The sequence below is a fragment of the Muntiacus reevesi genome, chromosome 1, assembly GCF_963930625.1.
Source record: "Muntiacus reevesi chromosome 1, mMunRee1.1, whole genome shotgun sequence".
NCBI classification, from domain to species: Eukaryota; Metazoa; Chordata; class Mammalia; order Artiodactyla; family Cervidae; genus Muntiacus; species Muntiacus reevesi.
Window position 1 is genome coordinate 181,792,161 of NC_089249.1, and position 17,550 is coordinate 181,809,710.

At 58.0% G+C, this 17,550-nt stretch overlaps 1 protein-coding gene across 1 annotated transcript in view; it reads right to left on the reverse strand.

The window, feature by feature from the left end:
• The window catches only part of OBSCN (obscurin, cytoskeletal calmodulin and titin-interacting RhoGEF), a 226,432-nt gene extending 210,370 nt beyond the window's left edge, over positions 1 to 16,062 (reverse strand). The window contains exons 1-7 of the mRNA XM_065917289.1: positions 15,932 to 16,062; positions 11,725 to 12,732; positions 10,359 to 10,628; positions 9,858 to 10,118; positions 8,776 to 9,084; positions 8,059 to 8,325; positions 7,254 to 7,538 (exon numbers count right to left, since the gene is read on the reverse strand). Coding sequence (XP_065773361.1) covers positions 7,254 to 7,538; positions 8,059 to 8,325; positions 8,776 to 9,084; positions 9,858 to 10,118; positions 10,359 to 10,628; positions 11,725 to 12,709 — 2,377 coding nt within the window. The 5' untranslated portion in view covers positions 12,710 to 12,732; positions 15,932 to 16,062. The remainder of the gene's footprint in view (positions 1 to 7,253; positions 7,539 to 8,058; positions 8,326 to 8,775; positions 9,085 to 9,857; positions 10,119 to 10,358; positions 10,629 to 11,724; positions 12,733 to 15,931) is intronic.
• Between the last annotated feature and the right edge of the window lie 1,488 nt (positions 16,063 to 17,550).

Consider the following 17,550-nt stretch of genomic DNA (forward strand, 5'->3'; position numbering starts at 1 on the left):
CGTTAATAAGAAGATAAATAACTAAAAACAAGCAAAGAATCTGAATAGACATTTCTCCAAAGAAGATATGCAGATGGCCAAATGCATATGAAAAGATGCTCAACATCATCAGTCATCAGGGAAATATAAATCAAAACCACAATAAGATACCACCTCACATCCACCAGGGTGACTATACTCAAATAAACTGAAAATAACAAGTGTTGGTAGGGATGTGGAGAAAATAGAACCTTCAAACACTTTGCTGGGAATGCAAAATGGTGCAGTCACCCTGGAAAACAGTTTGGCAGCTCTTTAGAAAGTTAAGCACAGAGTTACTTATGACCCAGCAATTCCAAGAGAACCTGAACTATATGTTCACACAAACCCATGTATAAGAATATTCACAACAGTCAAAAAGTGGGGACAATTTAAGTGTCTATTAGCTGATGAATGGCTAGAAAAAATGTGACCCATCGATACAATGGAATGTTATTTGGCCATAAAAAGGAATGGAATACTAACACATGCTATAGTAAGGATGGCCCTTGTAAACATTACATGGAAAAAGCAGACACAAAAAGCCACACATCAGGGCATGCCTTGGTGGTCCACTGGTTAGGACATGGCACTTTCACTGCTGTGGCCTTCGTTTAATCCCTGGTCGGGGAACTAAGTGCAAGCCACATGGCACCACCAAAAAGAGAAGGACTCAATGTTTTCACTGCAGACACAAAAAGTCATATTGTCATGTGATTCCATTTCAATGAAACGTTCAGAAGAGTCAAATCCATAGAGACAAAAAGGAGACTGGCAGTTGCCAAAGACTGAGGGAGTGACTAACAGTGGGTTCTGGGTTGCTTTGGGGGGGGACCATAAAAACGGCCTAGAATTAGACTGTGGCAGGGTTGCCATGAATATACTAAAAGCTACAGAACTGCACACTGTAATAAAAGGGTGGATTCGATGGCACGTGACCTCTTGCTATTTAAGTTGTGTCTGACTCATATGCGACCCCACGGACTGTAGCCCACCAGGCTCCTCTGTCCATGGGACTGTCCAGCAAGAACACTGGACTGGGCTGCCATTCCTTCTCGGGGGATCTTCCTGACCCAGGGAATGAACCCACATCTCCTGTATCGGCAGATGGATTCTTTACCACTGAACCACAAAAAAGCGTGAATTACTCAATTTAAAAAGTCAGTCAACACAATCCTCCATATTAACAGTCCAAAGTAGAAAGCCCATGGTCCTATCAACAGATGTCCACTAAAGCTCAGCAATAACAACTCTGGACTGCATTTGACCAGCTCCCCCTGGCGTGGGGGCTCAGTGCTCTGCTTACCGCAAGGAGACTTAGAGAAATGAGTCTATTAAACTTCACAAGCTCATCGATCAGACTGGCTAGTTTTAATCACCTCTTACAGGTTTCTGTTTTTTAAATTTAAATGCAGAGGGATGCTGAAATAACAAAGTCCCCACATTACTGACACTACTGTGCTATCAAATACCTCCCTAGGGCGGTTAAGTGGAGCAAAACCAATTGCATATTTATATGTAAAAATGCTTGGGGACAAAGAAAAACGCAGGAACTGAAATTAATGGCGCATGAGAAGCCCTGCATGTCTTATAGTACATCAAACTCTCTTGGTGGGAACTAACAGTTTAGACTTCCCTCTGTCACCGAGGAACCCCAGTTCCCAACTTCTCCTCACCTGGGCTAAAGACATTAATCCAAGTCTCTGAAGTGGATGGCAGGGCATCAATGGAATCAGAGCAAATGGAACCTGTCTCAACAGTTGAGTGTAAATTTAAATATTTAAATCAAATATCAGAAGAAAACAGAATTATTCTCTCTAATCCATACTGCTTGCTCCTCAAAAGAAAAGCCATGACAAACCTAGACAGCATATTAAAAAGCAGATACATTACTTTCCCGATAAAGGTCCATACAGTCAAAGCTATGGTTTTTCCAGTAGTCATGTATGGAGAGTTGGACCATAAAGAAGGCTGGGCGCTGAAGAACTGAGGCTTTTGAACTGTGGTGCTGGAGAAGACTCTTGAGAGTCCCTTGGACTGCAAGGATATCAAACTAGTCAATCCTAAAGGAAATCAGTCCTGAATATTCATTGGAAGGACTGATGCTGAAGCTAAAGCTCCAGTACTTTGGCCACGTGATGCAAAGTGCTGACTCATTAGAAAAGAGCCCGAAGCTGGGAAGGACTGAAGGCAGGAGGAGAAGGGGCTAACAGAGGATGAGATGGTTGGATGGCATCACCGACTCAATGGACATGAGCTTGAGCAAGTTTTGGGAGATGGTGAAGGACAAGATAGCCTGGCGTGCTGCAGTCTACAGGGTCACAAAGAGTCAGACACAACTGAGCTACTGAACAACAAATCCAAACTGCACAGATACCATTGCTAAGGAGGGCTTAGATGGGCAACATTAACTTTTTCAAGGAGTCGATTTAAAGAAAAGTTTTATGCAATGACCACCAATTTGGGATAAAACTCTGGAGGCCTACAGGGCTTCCTCTGCACAGTCACAAAGAACTCCACAGCCCATGCAAAAGGGCATCACGGCTTATCACTCAAGTGGACAAATGTGAAAAAGCCATGCAAGCCTGTGGACACACAGCTTCTCTCTCACATTTAGAGTAGCGTGTCCCAGAGGAATAATTTGGGGACGGGCAGAACAGTGTAGATTCGGTGCTATGTGCACCCCTTGACAAGTGCCATCTCAACCTAATTCCCTGGACAGCCCTCAAACAGGGTGGGCCTCATTATGCCCATTATACAGGTGAAAAACTGATACCACACAAAGTAATGATGTGGCTTCCCTGGGGCCCCACTGCAAGCGAGAGCGTCAGGACTCAGGCACAGGAGCACACACTATCCAACAGGATCCGGAGCCAAGCCCAGACGTCCCCACATCACCGTCCAGAACTCTCTGGAGGCCCTGATGCACATTCGGTGGCGTGCCACCCTGCCTGAATTGCTTGGGTTCATCCTCCAGTACCAGACACGGGGCCCTGATGCCTGGGCCTCTGGCCCTCCACGGAAGCTCCGCCCTCCTCCCTTGACCGACCTCACCCCCAGAATCCCAATCCAGCAGTGCTGAGGGCGCCAGCCCACACCACTCCTCCAGGGTGTCCTCAGGACAGCTCCAGTAGTTTGATGACTGCCCCTCACCGCAAAGATACTTTGGCCACCTGATGCAAAGAACTGACTCACTGGAAGAGACCCTGATGCTGGGAAAGACTGAAGGCAGGAGAAGGGGACATGAGTTTGAGCAAGCTCCAGGAGTTGGTGATGGACAGGGAAGCCTGGCATGCTGCAGTCCATGGGGTCATAAAGAGTCGGATACAACTGAGCAACTGAACTGACCGAAAAGATGAGAAAATGGGGGTGGGAGGCAAGTGTATGAGGTCCTAGAATGGTCAGAACAAATGACCACAAATAGGGGGCTTAAGACAACAGGAATTGGTTCTCTTCCAGTTCTGGACACCAGAAGTCTGGGATAAAGGTGTGGGCAGGCCGAGCTCCCTCCTGAGGCAACGTGGGCAGATCTTTCCAGGCACTTCCAGTTTCTGGTGTCAGTCATGGGTTTGTGACTGCATCAGCCCAACCTCCTCCTTCACTGTCACTGGCCATTTCTCTGTGCCTCTGTATTGCCAACATTCCTCTTCTTTCTCTCAAAGGACACCTGTCACTGGCTTCGAGGCCCATCCTAATCCACGGTTATCTCACCTTGTGATGCCTTCCTCGATGTCATCTTCATAGACCCCATTTCCAGTTAAGCCCCCATTCTGAGTTTCCAGGCAGACATGAACTTCACGGGGCTACACACTGACAACTCGTCTGAGGTCAGCTGGCTCCTAAGAAGCCAGGGTGAGTCTGACCCTGTCTACACCCTGATCCCTCCACAGCCTGCCTCAAAGTCAGGGTCTAAAATCAAGATACAGTCATGCTGGTGTGGGCACGGACCAGTCCTGCAAGACAGGCCCCTCAGCAGAGTCAGGGCAGCCACACCACCCTCAGTGTCACACTGCTGAACCTGGAAGGCACGGCTATCGGACCCAGACAACACTGGGGGCATCGGGAAACTCTGCTGCGGGTTCCTCAGACAGTGTCTGCTCTCTGAGGAGAGGAACGAGCCAGTGACCCCTGTGCCAGGCTGAACTGTCCCGAGATCCCTGCCCCACAGTGTGCGTGCCCCTCTTTAAGCTACTCCCCCAAACACTCCTCCAGGTGCAGCTGTGCAGAAACTCTGCAGAAGGAAGCTAGCGTCCACGTCAGTTGACGATGAGCTCACTCACCAACAAGGAGACCCTCCTGGTTGGAACTGACCCAATCAGGTGAGACCTTACAATGGAGGGGGCGCTTCCTGGCCAAAGAGATTTTAAGCATAAGCATGAGTGGACATTAGCTGCCATGTGGCAAAGGACCTAAAAACAGCCCCTAGGGGCCAGCCAGCCAGAACACAGCCCAGAATCACAAGGAAATGAATTCTGCTAGCAACCTGGATGAGCTTGGAAAAGACCCTGAGAGAACTCAGCCTGATGGCACATGGATTCCAGAGCTTGAAACCCTGAAAAGAGAATCCAGATCCATAGAATTCTGATTTATAGGACTATGAACTAACATACGGGCCTTATTTTAAGTTGCTGAGTTTGTGACCATTTACAACATAGTAGTAAAAAGGAAAGAAAACAAACACACACACAGTCCTCACATTTTCTTCCCACCTTGAACATGATGGCTGGAGCTGTGGAAGCCATCTTGTAAGCATGAGGCAATAAGCATTAGAAAGATCTTTATCCCATGCTCAAGAAAGATCTAGATAGACAGAGCCATGTTCCTGTAGTAGACTGTAAGAAACTGTCCCGAATGAGTCAGGCACCCTTCATTAACAGCAAAGTCTTCTTTTCCAATCCCTTGGAACTAGGTTGACCTTATGTCTGGCTTTGTGCAATAGAACATGCAGAATGTAACGCTCTGGGGCTGGTGAAAACAACCCTTAACAAACCTTGTAGCATCTCCTATTCCCTGAAGGGAACCTTGTCACTATATGAAGGAGCTCAGGCCACGCACATGGAGAAAGAGGCCTTCAGAATGAGACGTCACAAAGAGAGAGAAAAGCATGGTCCCAGACAGACAACATTACTAGAAGAGAGAGGCCTGCCATCCCAGCCAGCCCCCTGGGACATCAGACACACAGACGAAGGCAGACTGGATCCTCCTGTCCTGGCCAACACCATGTAGTGCAGAGATGAGCCACTCATACTGATGCTGCTTGAATTCCTTCCTGCCCATGGATTGCTCCATTGGGCCATTAAGTTCCAGGGCTACTTGTGTAACTGACGGACACAGACCTGCTGAGTCTGCTGGGACTGCCACCATCCACACTGAAATGGTTCCTCCAGGCCTGTTGCTGTTCAGTGGCTGTATGTCTGCTTCATCAACTGACTTGTGACGCCCAGGTGGAAGGAGACCTTCTGGCCCCTGGTCTCACGGCTGTGCTCCTCAGCATCTCTCTTCCCTACCTGCTGCACTACCAGACTCTAGGTGCAGCCTTTGGCCTCCAGGCACATGCTTGAGCTTGCACTCAGCTCCTAGCCACCCTTGTACCACATCATCTCCATCTGGGCCTGGCCACCTCATAGCTCAGGGTGGCACTGGCCCCACCTCGGCCTGTACCTCCCCCAGGGCTGGCTGCTCCCTGGAAAACACCATGAGGACTCCAGGGACCGGGAGGGATACACAGTCAGAGGTTCTGCCCAAGAGAGGTTTTCCAAGTCCTGGAGTCATGACAGAGCTGTGCTCTAGACCTGGAAGTCTCAGATCCACCATGAAAATCCTTTGTGATTAGGGGCTGCACAGGGGACCCTCCACGGACACAGGTGGTCCAGGTACTCCAAGCCCTCGTGGGTATGATGGGAAGCAGCCTCAGAGCTCCTGATGGGCAGATGGCCCTACGGCCTGTGTGCAGATGGAAGGACGCATCAGGGACAAGGCAGAGACCCTCCTGAAAGCCAGGATGGGGCAGAGCTGGACTTGGAGAATCTGCCAAGAGACCTCAATGGCGTCAAGAAAGAGCCAGGACCTCAGACTTACCAAGGTCCAAACCTAACTTTCCAAGGACACTTCTAACCCTTTCTAGGTCTGCTCTGCCTCATTTCCTCATCTTTACAAAGAAGGGATGGGTTTTAAATTTCCTTCCTATTTTTTATACTACAAACCTGTATTCTTCCCATATATATGTACACCCATATATACATACCTATATTTTGTGGGCAGTATCTTTACCCAAATCCAGGACTAACTACCCCTACTCCCAAGTATTCTCAGAAGGAATGAAATGAGAGAGCTTGGCCTTGCAAGTGCAACACAGTTGGAAGCAGCCAGAACTGCTCCCCACAAACCAAGCCCGGAAGGCAGGTCACTGACCACAGACACAGAGTCAGGAGTTCAGAGTCCTCATCCCCTCAGCACCAGTAGGTGCCCTCATCCTGCACAGTGCCTGAGGCAGCCACCACCAGTGCCGCGTGCCTACATCCTCCTGGGAGAAGTGTCGGCAGGAGCAGCCGAGCTCCATGCCATCCTTGTACCAGGGAGCGTGCACATGGGCGTCTGAGGTCTCCAGTTCCAAGTGGGCTGGGCTCCCCGCCATGGCACCCACATAGCCACCAGCCGTGTCCTTGTGCAAAGAGGGTGTGAGGCCTACAAGGGCACACAGGCAGCTCAGGGGGCTGACAGAGCCCTAACCACACACGTGCCCACGCAGCTAGTAAACGAAGACGCTCGTGCCTCAGGATCGTGGTAGACAGCAGCCCTCGCCCAGACCTGGAGACCGAGCAGCCTGCGCGGCTGACTTTCAACCACCAAGTGCCGCCCTCCCCTACTGAGCAGAGGTCCTGCCCCCACCCTCCCACCGGGGCTGGCCGGGCTCCTGATTCCCCACCCTACCCTCAGGGGTGATCTGACCGCCTAGCCTCCTCAGAAGGTCGGCAGAGCTGCCCGGACCTCTGCCCTCCCCACGTGGTCACCTGACACCATCCCATTCCCCCACTGTCTCCACGGGGTGGGCTGAGCAACCCCCAACACACCTCTGACCTCCCACAGGGTAACCTGAGCCCATCCTACTCCCCACCACGGGCTTGGCAGAGCTGCTCCCCCCTCCAACCTTCCCCACGGGGGCCGAGGACAGTGGCTCCTGCCACTCAGGGCTTATCCAGAGCTGAGGGGAGGAGGAACACACACACTCGTGTCACCTTGCACCAACAGCTGGTAGGCAATGCGGCCCCCGCGGCTGACACACTCGTACAGGCCCGCGTCTTCTCGCTTCACGTCCCGCACAAGCAGTGCCCGCTGCCCGGCTGAGGCCTGCAGCTCATACTTGGGGCCGGGAGACAGCGTGTGTCCATCCTTGAGCCATGTCACGGCTGCCGCCTGGTCCGAAAGCTCGGCCAGGAGCTGGGCTTCCTCGTGCAGCCGGGCCAGCACCTCCCGAGCCGCCGCCGCGGGTGCCGGACGCTTAGCCGTCAGCTCCAGGGCCTCTGGAAGTCACAGGCAGGTGACAAGCGGGTGTAAGTGAAGAGGGCGGTGAAAGGAGGAGAGTGACCAGAGGAGGAGGGTGGGGAAGAGGGATGAAGGCGTGGACAGCAGGGTGTGGATGGGCGGAAGGGGATGGGGGCAGAAAGTGATAGTGGATAGAGGAGGAAGAGCCGGATATGGGGGAACGGACTCCGAGAGGCAAGAAAAGAAGACACAGGACAAGAAGGGGAGTAGGAGAAGGAATCAACAAGAGGGGAAGGGGAGAGGGGAGGGAAGCGGTGGGGGCACAGATCACAGAACTGAAGCTTGGCGCCGTTGGACTCTTTAGACTGTCCTCCACTCACATCTAGTGGCCTTGCACGGCCTTGCACACCCCACTGCCTGGCCCCACATTACCCAGCTGCTCTGAAAGCCACAACAGATCTCCCAGGATCCCTGAGACTGCAGGGACTCCATCCCACCCCTATCCCTCAAGGAAACGTGGCCTGGGGAAACCCTGGGGTCACAAGACAGGGTCCCTACCTCGGACCTCCATGCGGATGCTGCTCTCGATGCCGTCAGCTACGAACTTGAGCTCCGCCCCGTGCAGGCTGACAGGCACCGAGCGGATGGTGAGAGTGTGGCGGGTGCCATCCCGGTGTATCACATACACGCTGCTGGCCTTGAGGACCCGCCCGTCCAGGAACCACTCCCCTGATGAGGCCGTGGTGAGGTCCACGGAGAAGGTCACCTCGCCGCCTTCCACTGCCTGCACTGCCTTCAGAGGCGTTTTCACAGCCAGCTGGGGAGCTGTGGAGTGAGAGCTTCAGGAGGTAGTTGGGCCCCTCCCCACCTCCCCTCCAAAGCCTACCCCAAATAACCCCTCCTCGAGGAAGTCCACTGGGCAAGCACATGGAGACCCGGAGTGAAAGCCAGACCCAGGGTGGAGTGAGAACAAGTCAGAGCTACCCAAGATCCCCCTCAGCTCCCACGACCCAGTGGGTAGCCCCGTGCCCTAGGGCTGGTGGGCACACACAGTTCCTGGGGGCTTGAGTCCTGTGTTGGGGTCACCTGGCCTTCCCACCAAAGAGCCTTCAATAGCATGAGGATCCTGGGCCCGCCCCCTAGCACAAAGAGAAGGCAGGAGCCACGCTGGCCTCTCCAACACTGGGCTACACTCTAGGTCTGGGCGATTCAGGGGCAGATGGCCCCACAGACCGCCGTCAGGGTGCCGTAGAGAAGAGAGCCTTCCGCACTTACCCAGGTGTACAGTTCCTGGGAACTCGAGGTAGGGGCTCTGGCCAAAGCTGTTCACCGCTGACACCCTGAACTGGAATTCCCCCTCCTCGGCCACGCCAGCCACAGTCAGCTCAGGCGTGGTCACCCACTCATCTTCATGGCACCGGCTCCAGGTGTAGGCGCCCAGTCTCTTCTTCTCCACCAGGTAGCCCTCGATGGCAACAGGGCGGTCCCCGGGGGGTGGTGGGGACCAGGCAAGAGTCACGGAGTTCTCTGTCCGGGCCTTCACCACGGGGGCTTCAGGAGCATGCAGGGGCGGCCTCCTGGGGGCTAAGCAGAGGACGGGCCCATGTCACAAACTGGGAACCCCCTCCCCAAGCCCTGGGTCCAATACCACAGTAGGGAAAAGTTCTTGTGACAGAACTCCCAGCCCTCCCGGGGCGGGGGATGGGGAGCACTGCCCTGGTGGTCCAGAATGGCCACAGCCCGAGGGGCCTGCCAGCCCAAGACCATGGTGCGGGCCCGGCACCCCAGTCTCAGCTGGTGACCGTTACTCTGTCTGCAGTGGAACAAGTACCCGGGCCTCAGAGGCTACACTTGGCCCAGGGTCACCATGAGCTGTCCATAGGGCCTAGAAAGGGACTCCTTCCAGCTCTCAGCCTTGACCCTCTCTGTGCATTGGGATCTTGGGCTGGATGATGGTTAAGGCAAAGCACAAGGACCCTTCCAAGGGTGCTGAGACCCATGTGCAGGGGCACACCCCTGGCCCCAGCAAAAGGCTGATCCTGTGCCAGCTGGTCGCAGCACCAAAGGCCAAGAAAGAGAACACACGCAATGTTCCCCCACACGCTGTGCTTCTTGGTGGGGGGGGGAGTGTCAGCGCTAGGACTCGCCCTTTGCAGACACCTAGTGTGACCATCATGGAGGAGGATCAGACAAATCACGCACCCCACAGAACCAGATCTACAACCTAGGCATTCCCAACAACCTAGGCAGTCTACAATGCACGGTGCTCCCCGCAGCAGGCGAAAAGTCAGGGCAGGGCCCAGCGGGTGGGCAGGGACAGGGCCCCACCGTCCGACAGGTGCTCCCACGGCCCTTACCTGACACGCAAAACTGGGTAGTCGTCCGGCAGTCCCCAGCCACAAAGGCCACCTCACCCACATCCTCCAGGCTGCACCGGGAGATGGTCAGCGTGTGGCACGTGCCCTCAGCAGTGACGGCCACCCGGCCCCCAGCCACCACCGCCTTCTGGTTCCACAGCCACTGAACGGGGCCCTCCGGCTTGGCCAGCTCCACACAGAACATGGCCGTGTCCCCCACTCGCACTGCTGTCTTCCTCGGGAGCTTCCGAAGGAGGTTGCCTGCGGTGGGCAGAGGAGCACGGGCGAGGGGGCAGGGGGTAGAGCTGGTCAGAGCGACCCCCACAGGCCTGCCCACCCACACCTCCTTCCTGTCCCTGCGTCCAGAGTTCCCACCCCACCCCTCCCTGACCCAGCCGTGTCCTGGGATCCTGCCTGCCCCGCCGCCCAGGGCCTCGGTCACTGGCCCAGGTCCCGGGAGACCCACACGCTGCCCAGTCTCTCGGCCCGCGGCCCGCGCACCTTGCACGGCCAGCTCGGCCACCGTGCGGCTGCCCTCTGCGGTCTCGCAGATGTACACGGCGTCGTCGTCAGAGGACACGTTGAGCACCGTCAGCCGGCGCTCCGCGCCCGCCTCCTCGATGAGGTACTTGGCGCTGGCCCACAGCCGCGTCTCCTCCTTGTACCAGGCAGACTCCATGTCCGGCGTCGGCACCTCACACTGGAACATGGCTGATGCCTTCTCTGGTACCTCCAGGTCCTGCAGGCGCTTTCTGAAGGGCAGCGTGGGCTCTGCAGAAGAAGGGCCAGATGAGTGAGGCGGGGAGGGGAAGAAGGGCAGGCCGGAGCGGCGCCAGAGGCTGGGGCTGAGGGGGCAGTGCAGAGGGGCAGGGAAGAGGCTGCAAGAAGGGAAGGAGGCAGGGTAAGGCAGGTATAAGGCTGGGGTGGGGGCAGGGAGCCAGGGTAGGGGTTGGAGGGGCTTTGCGGGCAGAGGGTGGGTAAGAGGGCAGAGGAGCTTCAGGGAGCGGGGACAGTGGGAGGTAGGGGGAGAGCAGAGGAGGGAGGCCAGTGGCGAGGGAACAGCACTTAAAGGAAAGAGTCCCTTCCCCCAAGAATAGAGAGAAGAAAGGAGAAACGACGCAGGTGAAGTCACAGCAAGCAGCACGGCGGGGCAGCCCCCTGAGCTGGTGGTCCGGGACAGCCAAGAGAGGCTAGACTCACACAGCAGGGAGGCCACTGGACAAGTACTGGCCTGAAAAACTGCTCAACCCCAGCACACTTCCCTCCAAAACAAAAGAACCGAAGAAGCAGACACACGCACACAAAGGTTGAAGCGCCCTGCGGGAGATCCTACAGCTGGGAAAAAGTGGAGGTGGTACTCCAACCACATCGAGGGTGGTCTTAGGAAACAAGAAGGAACAGTCCCCCAGCAAGCTGCCCCTGTGCGCTAGGGACAGGAGCCTGCAAACTGACCCAGAGTCACGTTCAGTCTGCGCCCCAGCCCAGCCTGCGGCCAGCACGAGGTCTGTCCTTGCTCCCGCCTCCCTCCAGCTCTGATGGGGAGATTCCCCACCCCCAGCATCCTGTTGGAGAGGGGGGAGCCTGGGTCACCCGCAGCCTGGACAGGGCAGGCTCAGCCACGGGGCAACCATCTCCCGAGGGAGCGGGTGTTAGTGACAAGCACTTGGTAGTACACGCGCGTTACTTTCACAAAGACAATGAAACACCACAGCAAGAGCCGCCAAGACCTCCAGCCACGTATTTCTCTACACGATAGGGCAATGGCAGGGGCAGCAGCCGCTGGAAGGAAAGGATGGAAGGCCTGGGGAGGGACCTCCGCCTGTGCTCACAGCGCACAGCGACTTCGTGCCAGCCGCCAGGAGCTCACCTCTCACGACGACGAGCACCGAGCTGTAGGTCTGGCCCACGAGGTTGGACGCCGTGCAGGTGTAGAGGCCACAGTCTGACTGCTTGCAGAAGAGGATCTTCAGCACGAAGTTCTCCTGCTCGTCCTCGTACACCACGTGCCGCCGGCCCTCCACCACCAGCTGTCCATCCTTCTTCCACACGATCTCAGGCTTGGGCTCGCCCGTCACGAAGCAGCTGAGGCGCGCGTGTTTGCCTTCTGTCACCGTGCAGGTGCGTGTGCCGGCGCTCGGCGGCGAGGCCGGGGCGCCCCCCGCGCGCATGGCCTCGCGCCGCCGCTGCAGGTGGGCCAGGAGCATGGCGGTGGAGGCCCCCGGCGGGCTGGCTGCCTCCGCCTCCGCGTCCACCGTCAGCCCGGCGGCGGCGCTGGCGGCGCCCAGCGGGTTCTCCGCGTGCACCGTATAGGTGCCGCTGTCTCTCGGCTGTGCGGCGCGGATGCGCAGAGCGCTCGCCTCGCCGCTCTCCTCCACTCGCACTCTAGGGGCGTCCAGGACACCCAGGCGCCGCCCGTCCTTGGCCCAGCTCACCGACATCGGCGGCGAGCCGCGCACGCGGCAGCGGAAGGTGGCCTCCGCGCCCTCGCGCACGCGGATGGAGGTGGGCCGCAGCAGAAAGTGAGGCGCCTGCTCGGCGCACGCAGCGTCGGCGTCCACCTGCAGGCCGACCGCCGCGAAGGCCTCGCCGATGGCGTTGCGCGCACGGCACACGTACTGCCCACTGTCGCCCAGCGCCAGGTCCAGGATGGTCAGGCGGTACAGGTCGCCGTCCTGGGCCAAGCGGAAGCGACCACCCGCCTCCACCAGCTGCCGGTCTTTCTCCCAGCTCACTTGCGGCGTGGGGTTGCCCACGATCTGGCAGCTCAGCGTGGCATCTTTGCCCACCGATACCACGAAGGCCTTGGGCCGGGTTAGGAAGCGGGGTGCGCCGCTGAACGAGGAGTGATCCATGGTGGGGGCAGAGGCGGGAGAACCTGTGAGTGGGGTGGGGGAGGGCATGGTGGGGATGAGTCCCTGGAGTGCTCAGAGCCCCGCTTGGCTACTGTGCCTCTGCCCCCCTTGGCTACTTCACCGGCCCAGTGCCGCCTGGAAAATTCAGCTTAATACAGGTGAACGTCTCCCCATTCTGCTCCCATCTGCTCCCACACACCCCGTCCCTGCAGGTGGCATCACCAGACGGTATGGTGGTCCAGAAGTGCCAGTTTGCCTCTTTCTGGGCCTTGGAGTTTGGCCCCACCTCCACCCCCCAAAGTGGGCTCTCTTTAATTGGCTGGAGCATCTCCTCCCTCTTGTCCCAGCTCCAGGCCTGCTGCCCCGACTCAAGATCCAGCTGAGCACCTATCCCCAGACACGGCACCAGCACCAAGCCTCCCCTCCCTGCGCGGCCTCTGCCATGCTATATGTCACCACCAGGACCTTCCCCGTCCCTCCTGGCCACTCCAGATTCCATCAGGTGTCCGTCTCCCCACACACTGGTGCTTCCTGGAGCCTGAAACTCCAATCTACCTAGTGTCTCCCAGTTAAGAGAGAGGCAACTCTCTGCACCCTGGCTGTGGAGGCTCATGAAGTGCCCAGCTAGCCTGTCCTCTCTAAGGCACACCAGAGGTCACGTGTTCTCTACTCCAGCAGGCTCTCCTCTGAGCCCCCTGCTTGGCCTGCCCCCTTTGCTCCCTGTTCTCCTCAGTGGTGTTCCCCACTCAAGCATTCGGGCTGCCCTGCAGGCTGTGCGCGCAGCTGTCCAGCCGTCCTCACTGGACATTCCCCAACAGAGAGTGCAGTACACAGGGCCTGTCCCTCCCGCCACTGTGCTGGGTCACATCTCACCCCTCCAGGGGTCCCACCACACATCCCCTCGACCCCTGAAGGGGAGTGCTCATCAATGAGCAAAGAATGGAAATTCTACAGCTGGAGGGGTGGGCACCCCTCCAGCACATAGAGCTACCCACAAGCTCTTGCTATGAGTGCCTGCCTCCTTTCATCAGAAGTCACAATGGGGAAGGTCAATGGTGTGTCTGTGGAGGACAGTTGAGAACCCTGCAAGAAGAGTCAAGGATGTCAAGGCTGAGAATGGGTGGGCCAGCTAGCCAGGCCCAACCAGGGGGCTGTGGGGGGACTGGAGCCCAGTCACTGCAGGTCTAGGGTGAGGCTCCACTGGCTGTGGCTCTGCCGACTGGGCACCTTGCAGGGGTGGGTTTGGCACCAGCAATGCCAAACGCCTCTGACTGACTGGCCTCTGCCAACTCCAGGTTGGATCCTGCTGGCCCCCAGCACCGGTGGGTGAGGTGAAACTGGGCCTTGCCTACACACGGGCTTCTGTAAGGAGAGCCAGCACAAATGGGCCCCATGGACCCTGGGCTGTCCCCAAGTGCCTTAACTCTTCACCCCAGGAGCTGGGCCTTCAGCATGGGGCTGCCCACCGTGGGACAAACAGGGCAAGGTTCCCAGGCCCTCCAGCTCCCCATCCTGTGATTCGGGACCTAATCCGCTTAATCCCCCTCAAGGAGGTAAGCTGGGACCAGCCTGCTGACTCACTGTGCAGTCAGCACCTCTGCCCTGCCCACTGCCCTCCCCCCCCTTCATTAGCTCCCCCATGGCCTGGCTGGGTTCTTGGCCTGAGAAGGACCTGGGCGGGTGGCCACCAGGCTCCATGGACAACCTCCTGGGCCTCAGCGTCCCTCTGTGGAAGAATTACTTTGACACCAGTTCCCCAGGGGCCTGAGTTCTGATCTCTTCCCAACACACCACTGCTTCCTGAATTATACAGTCAATCTGGGGGTTCCCCAAGGCAGGACATGGCACCCTGCCCCTGCCACACCCAGAGCAGGTGTGGGAGGGCAGACACCTGCTCTGAGCTCATGAGCAAGTCTGTGCAGGGTCAGGGGGCCACTTCCACAGCTGGCAGCCCCTTGGGCCCTAGGAAAGAAGGATGGGGAGGTCTCATCTCTGCACATACTTAGGGGGAGCCAGCTCTCAGCAGGTGTGCAAGGGTGGGCAGAGACTCCAAGATCCTCTAAAGCCGTGGAGATGAATCCTCTGTCCAGGGCCTGCATGCCCCACTCCCAGTGCAGCAGAACCATGGAGCTCTAAGACAAGACCCCCCTTGACACCCCCCACCAGGCAGGCATCCTCACTGGACAGCAGGGCCAAGGTAGCCCGAGGTATGCCAGAAGACTCTGGAGCCACCCTGCTTCAAGCTGAGTGTGGGGTGGGGACCACCCAAGGCCCCTCTGGGCCCAGGTTCATCCACAGTCTCCTCCTCCTCCCCCTGCCATGGTGGGAGCTGGGGCCACGGGAGTCACAGCCACAAGGGCAGTATCAGGCGTTTCAGGAGGAGAGACCAAGCCAGGACCGGAGCCCCAGCATCTCAGGGAAGCCCCTTCCTCACTCAGATGCCCACCTGTGGACCCGGCTTGGGCTCCTCAGCCCCTTGGAGCCCCCATCTTGGCACTGGCGGGCTCCTCCCCGGGAGGCCAAGACCCTCCCCCCTTGCAAGTCTACCAGGGAGCCTGTGGCTGACCGCTGTCACACCTACAGCCCCTCGCTTTCCCAGAACTTGGCCACTCTTGGGTCTTGGTGGAACTTGGGCCATTTTCCAGATGAGCCCAGAATGAGAAGTGGCTCGCAGCCGCTGGGCCGGCCCCCTCCCAGAGGCCCTGTCTCCCCGGCTTTCCTCTCCCCACTGTGTTGCCCCCACACCCTTCCAGAAAAGACTTCAAAGGGCAGCTCCTGCAGTCTGTGCTTTCCCCCTAGACCTCTCGGGCCTTCCAGCTTCCCAAACTCCAGGGGAAATTCTTTCCTGGAGTCAGGTGTCACTGCCCCTCTGGCTGTCCCCTCCGCTGAGCCAACAGGCCCAAAATAGCCCCAGCTGTCAGCGGGCATCCATCTCAACAGGGCTGGGGGCAGGGCCAGCCGGACCCTCAGGGAACTAGGCAAAGGGGAGGTGGGCGCTTCGGACGCCCCCCGCCTGCCCCAGCTGCTGCCTCCCACATGCGGGTCTGGCTCCATCCGCCAACGCGCCAGGGGCTGGAATCTGCAGCCCCAACCCCAGGAGCAGCGCGGCCTGGCTGAAATTCTAGCCCAGGTCCCTCCGTCCCCCAGGGCTGTGACCTTCAGCTCCGCCGTCCTCAGGGGCCCTGGCTGGCCCCCCAGCCCTCCTGCGCTCTGCCTCCTCACCTGTCTCTCCCGGGGGCAACAGGCAGCACCCAGGCGAGGCGCTCAGATGGTGCGGCAGGGGCTGCTGGGTCTCACCTCCTCCGGGGGCCCAGGACCGACAAGCTTCCCACCCAGCAGCCCGCACGCCTGCCGGTCCTCAAACTGGACGGGGACGAAAGGACAGGCGGATACATCCGCTGAAGAAGGCCGGGCCCGCCCCCGCCCCGCCCCCACCGCGCCCGCCCAGCCCAGCCCAGCTCCAAAATAGCCCGGGTGTCACTGCCCCAGATTGGGTCTCACCCCTGGCCCCAGGGAGGCAGAGGGCAGAGGCTCAGGGCTGCTGGGGGAGGGGAGGCCTGTGTGTGCCAGTGATGGTGAGGGCGAGGACCCCTGCTCAGACCCGCGTCCTGGAGCGCAGGGAGGGACAGAAAAAGGGGGATCCAGGACCACTCATAGGAGCACCCAGGACCACCGCCCAGAGGGGAGCAGAACCACCCCAAGATCAGCGATCACCAGAGCATGCTGCAGCCTTTAGGTTGAGAGGAGCCGCTGGGAGCCCAGCACAGGTGCTCAAGGTCAGCCGCCCTAACCACACACGTGACTGGGGTGGGTTCATTATCCCTGGCCCCTCCCGGCCATGCCTGGCCTGGCTGGCTGTCCGTGGCATCTTTACATGGGAGTGAGGGTCCCTACCTTCCATCCCATGACCTTTACTTCCCAGGGACCCCGCCCTGGGAAGTGGGCAGACAGGACGGGGCAGGGGGTGTGGATGACACAAGCCACTTCCCACCCCAGGATGGCTGCCCCCCATCCCCATGACCCCAGCACAGGGACAAGGGTGAAGAGGATGCTGGGCCCACCCAGGTGAGAAGGTGAGCTCCACTTAGCAGGGGTCTACTGGGGAGCCAGAGAAAGCAGTTTTGCTACCTTTAGGAGAATGAGAGGGTGGGAATCAAGAGATCTGGTAGAAGTCCAGGGGCCTCTCTTGGGAAGAGGCTGATCCGCCAGGGGAGGGTTGGGTGCTGCTCTCTGCCCATCATCACCCTTCCCCTGAGCCAGCTCCAGGGCATTGTGTTCCTGCCCAGCACCCACAGCCTGCGGTCTGAGCCATGCCCTCACTTATCTATGCCCTCTGCACCCAGGTTATGAGCACAGACCACTCACCTGAGTTACACTGAGTCTCAGCTCAGGCTGTCAAAACAGATACCACAGACTAGGGGACTTAAACAAAATTTATTTTACGGTTCTAGATGCTACAAGTTCAACATGAAGGTACTGGCAGATTCCACGTTGGCTAACAGCCTGTCTGGTAAACAGATGGCACATCCTCTCTGTGTCCCAACTTGGCAGAGAGAGTGAGTTCTGATATCTCTGCTTCTCATATGGGCAATAATCCCACCGTGGGGACACACCCCTAACTTCATCTAACCCGTCGTTGAACCCTCTGTCTTCCCAAGCCGCATACTCTCCTGTCTGTCTGTGGTCCTCCACAGCTCACCCTCCTCCAGGCATTTGGTCGTGCCCAGCACCCGCAGCCTGGGGTCTGATCCACGCCCTTGCCCCATCTATGCCCTCTGTGCCCAGGCTTGTGCCCCTCCCTATTTATGATCCTCCATAGCTCCCCCTCTCCCCCACTCTGT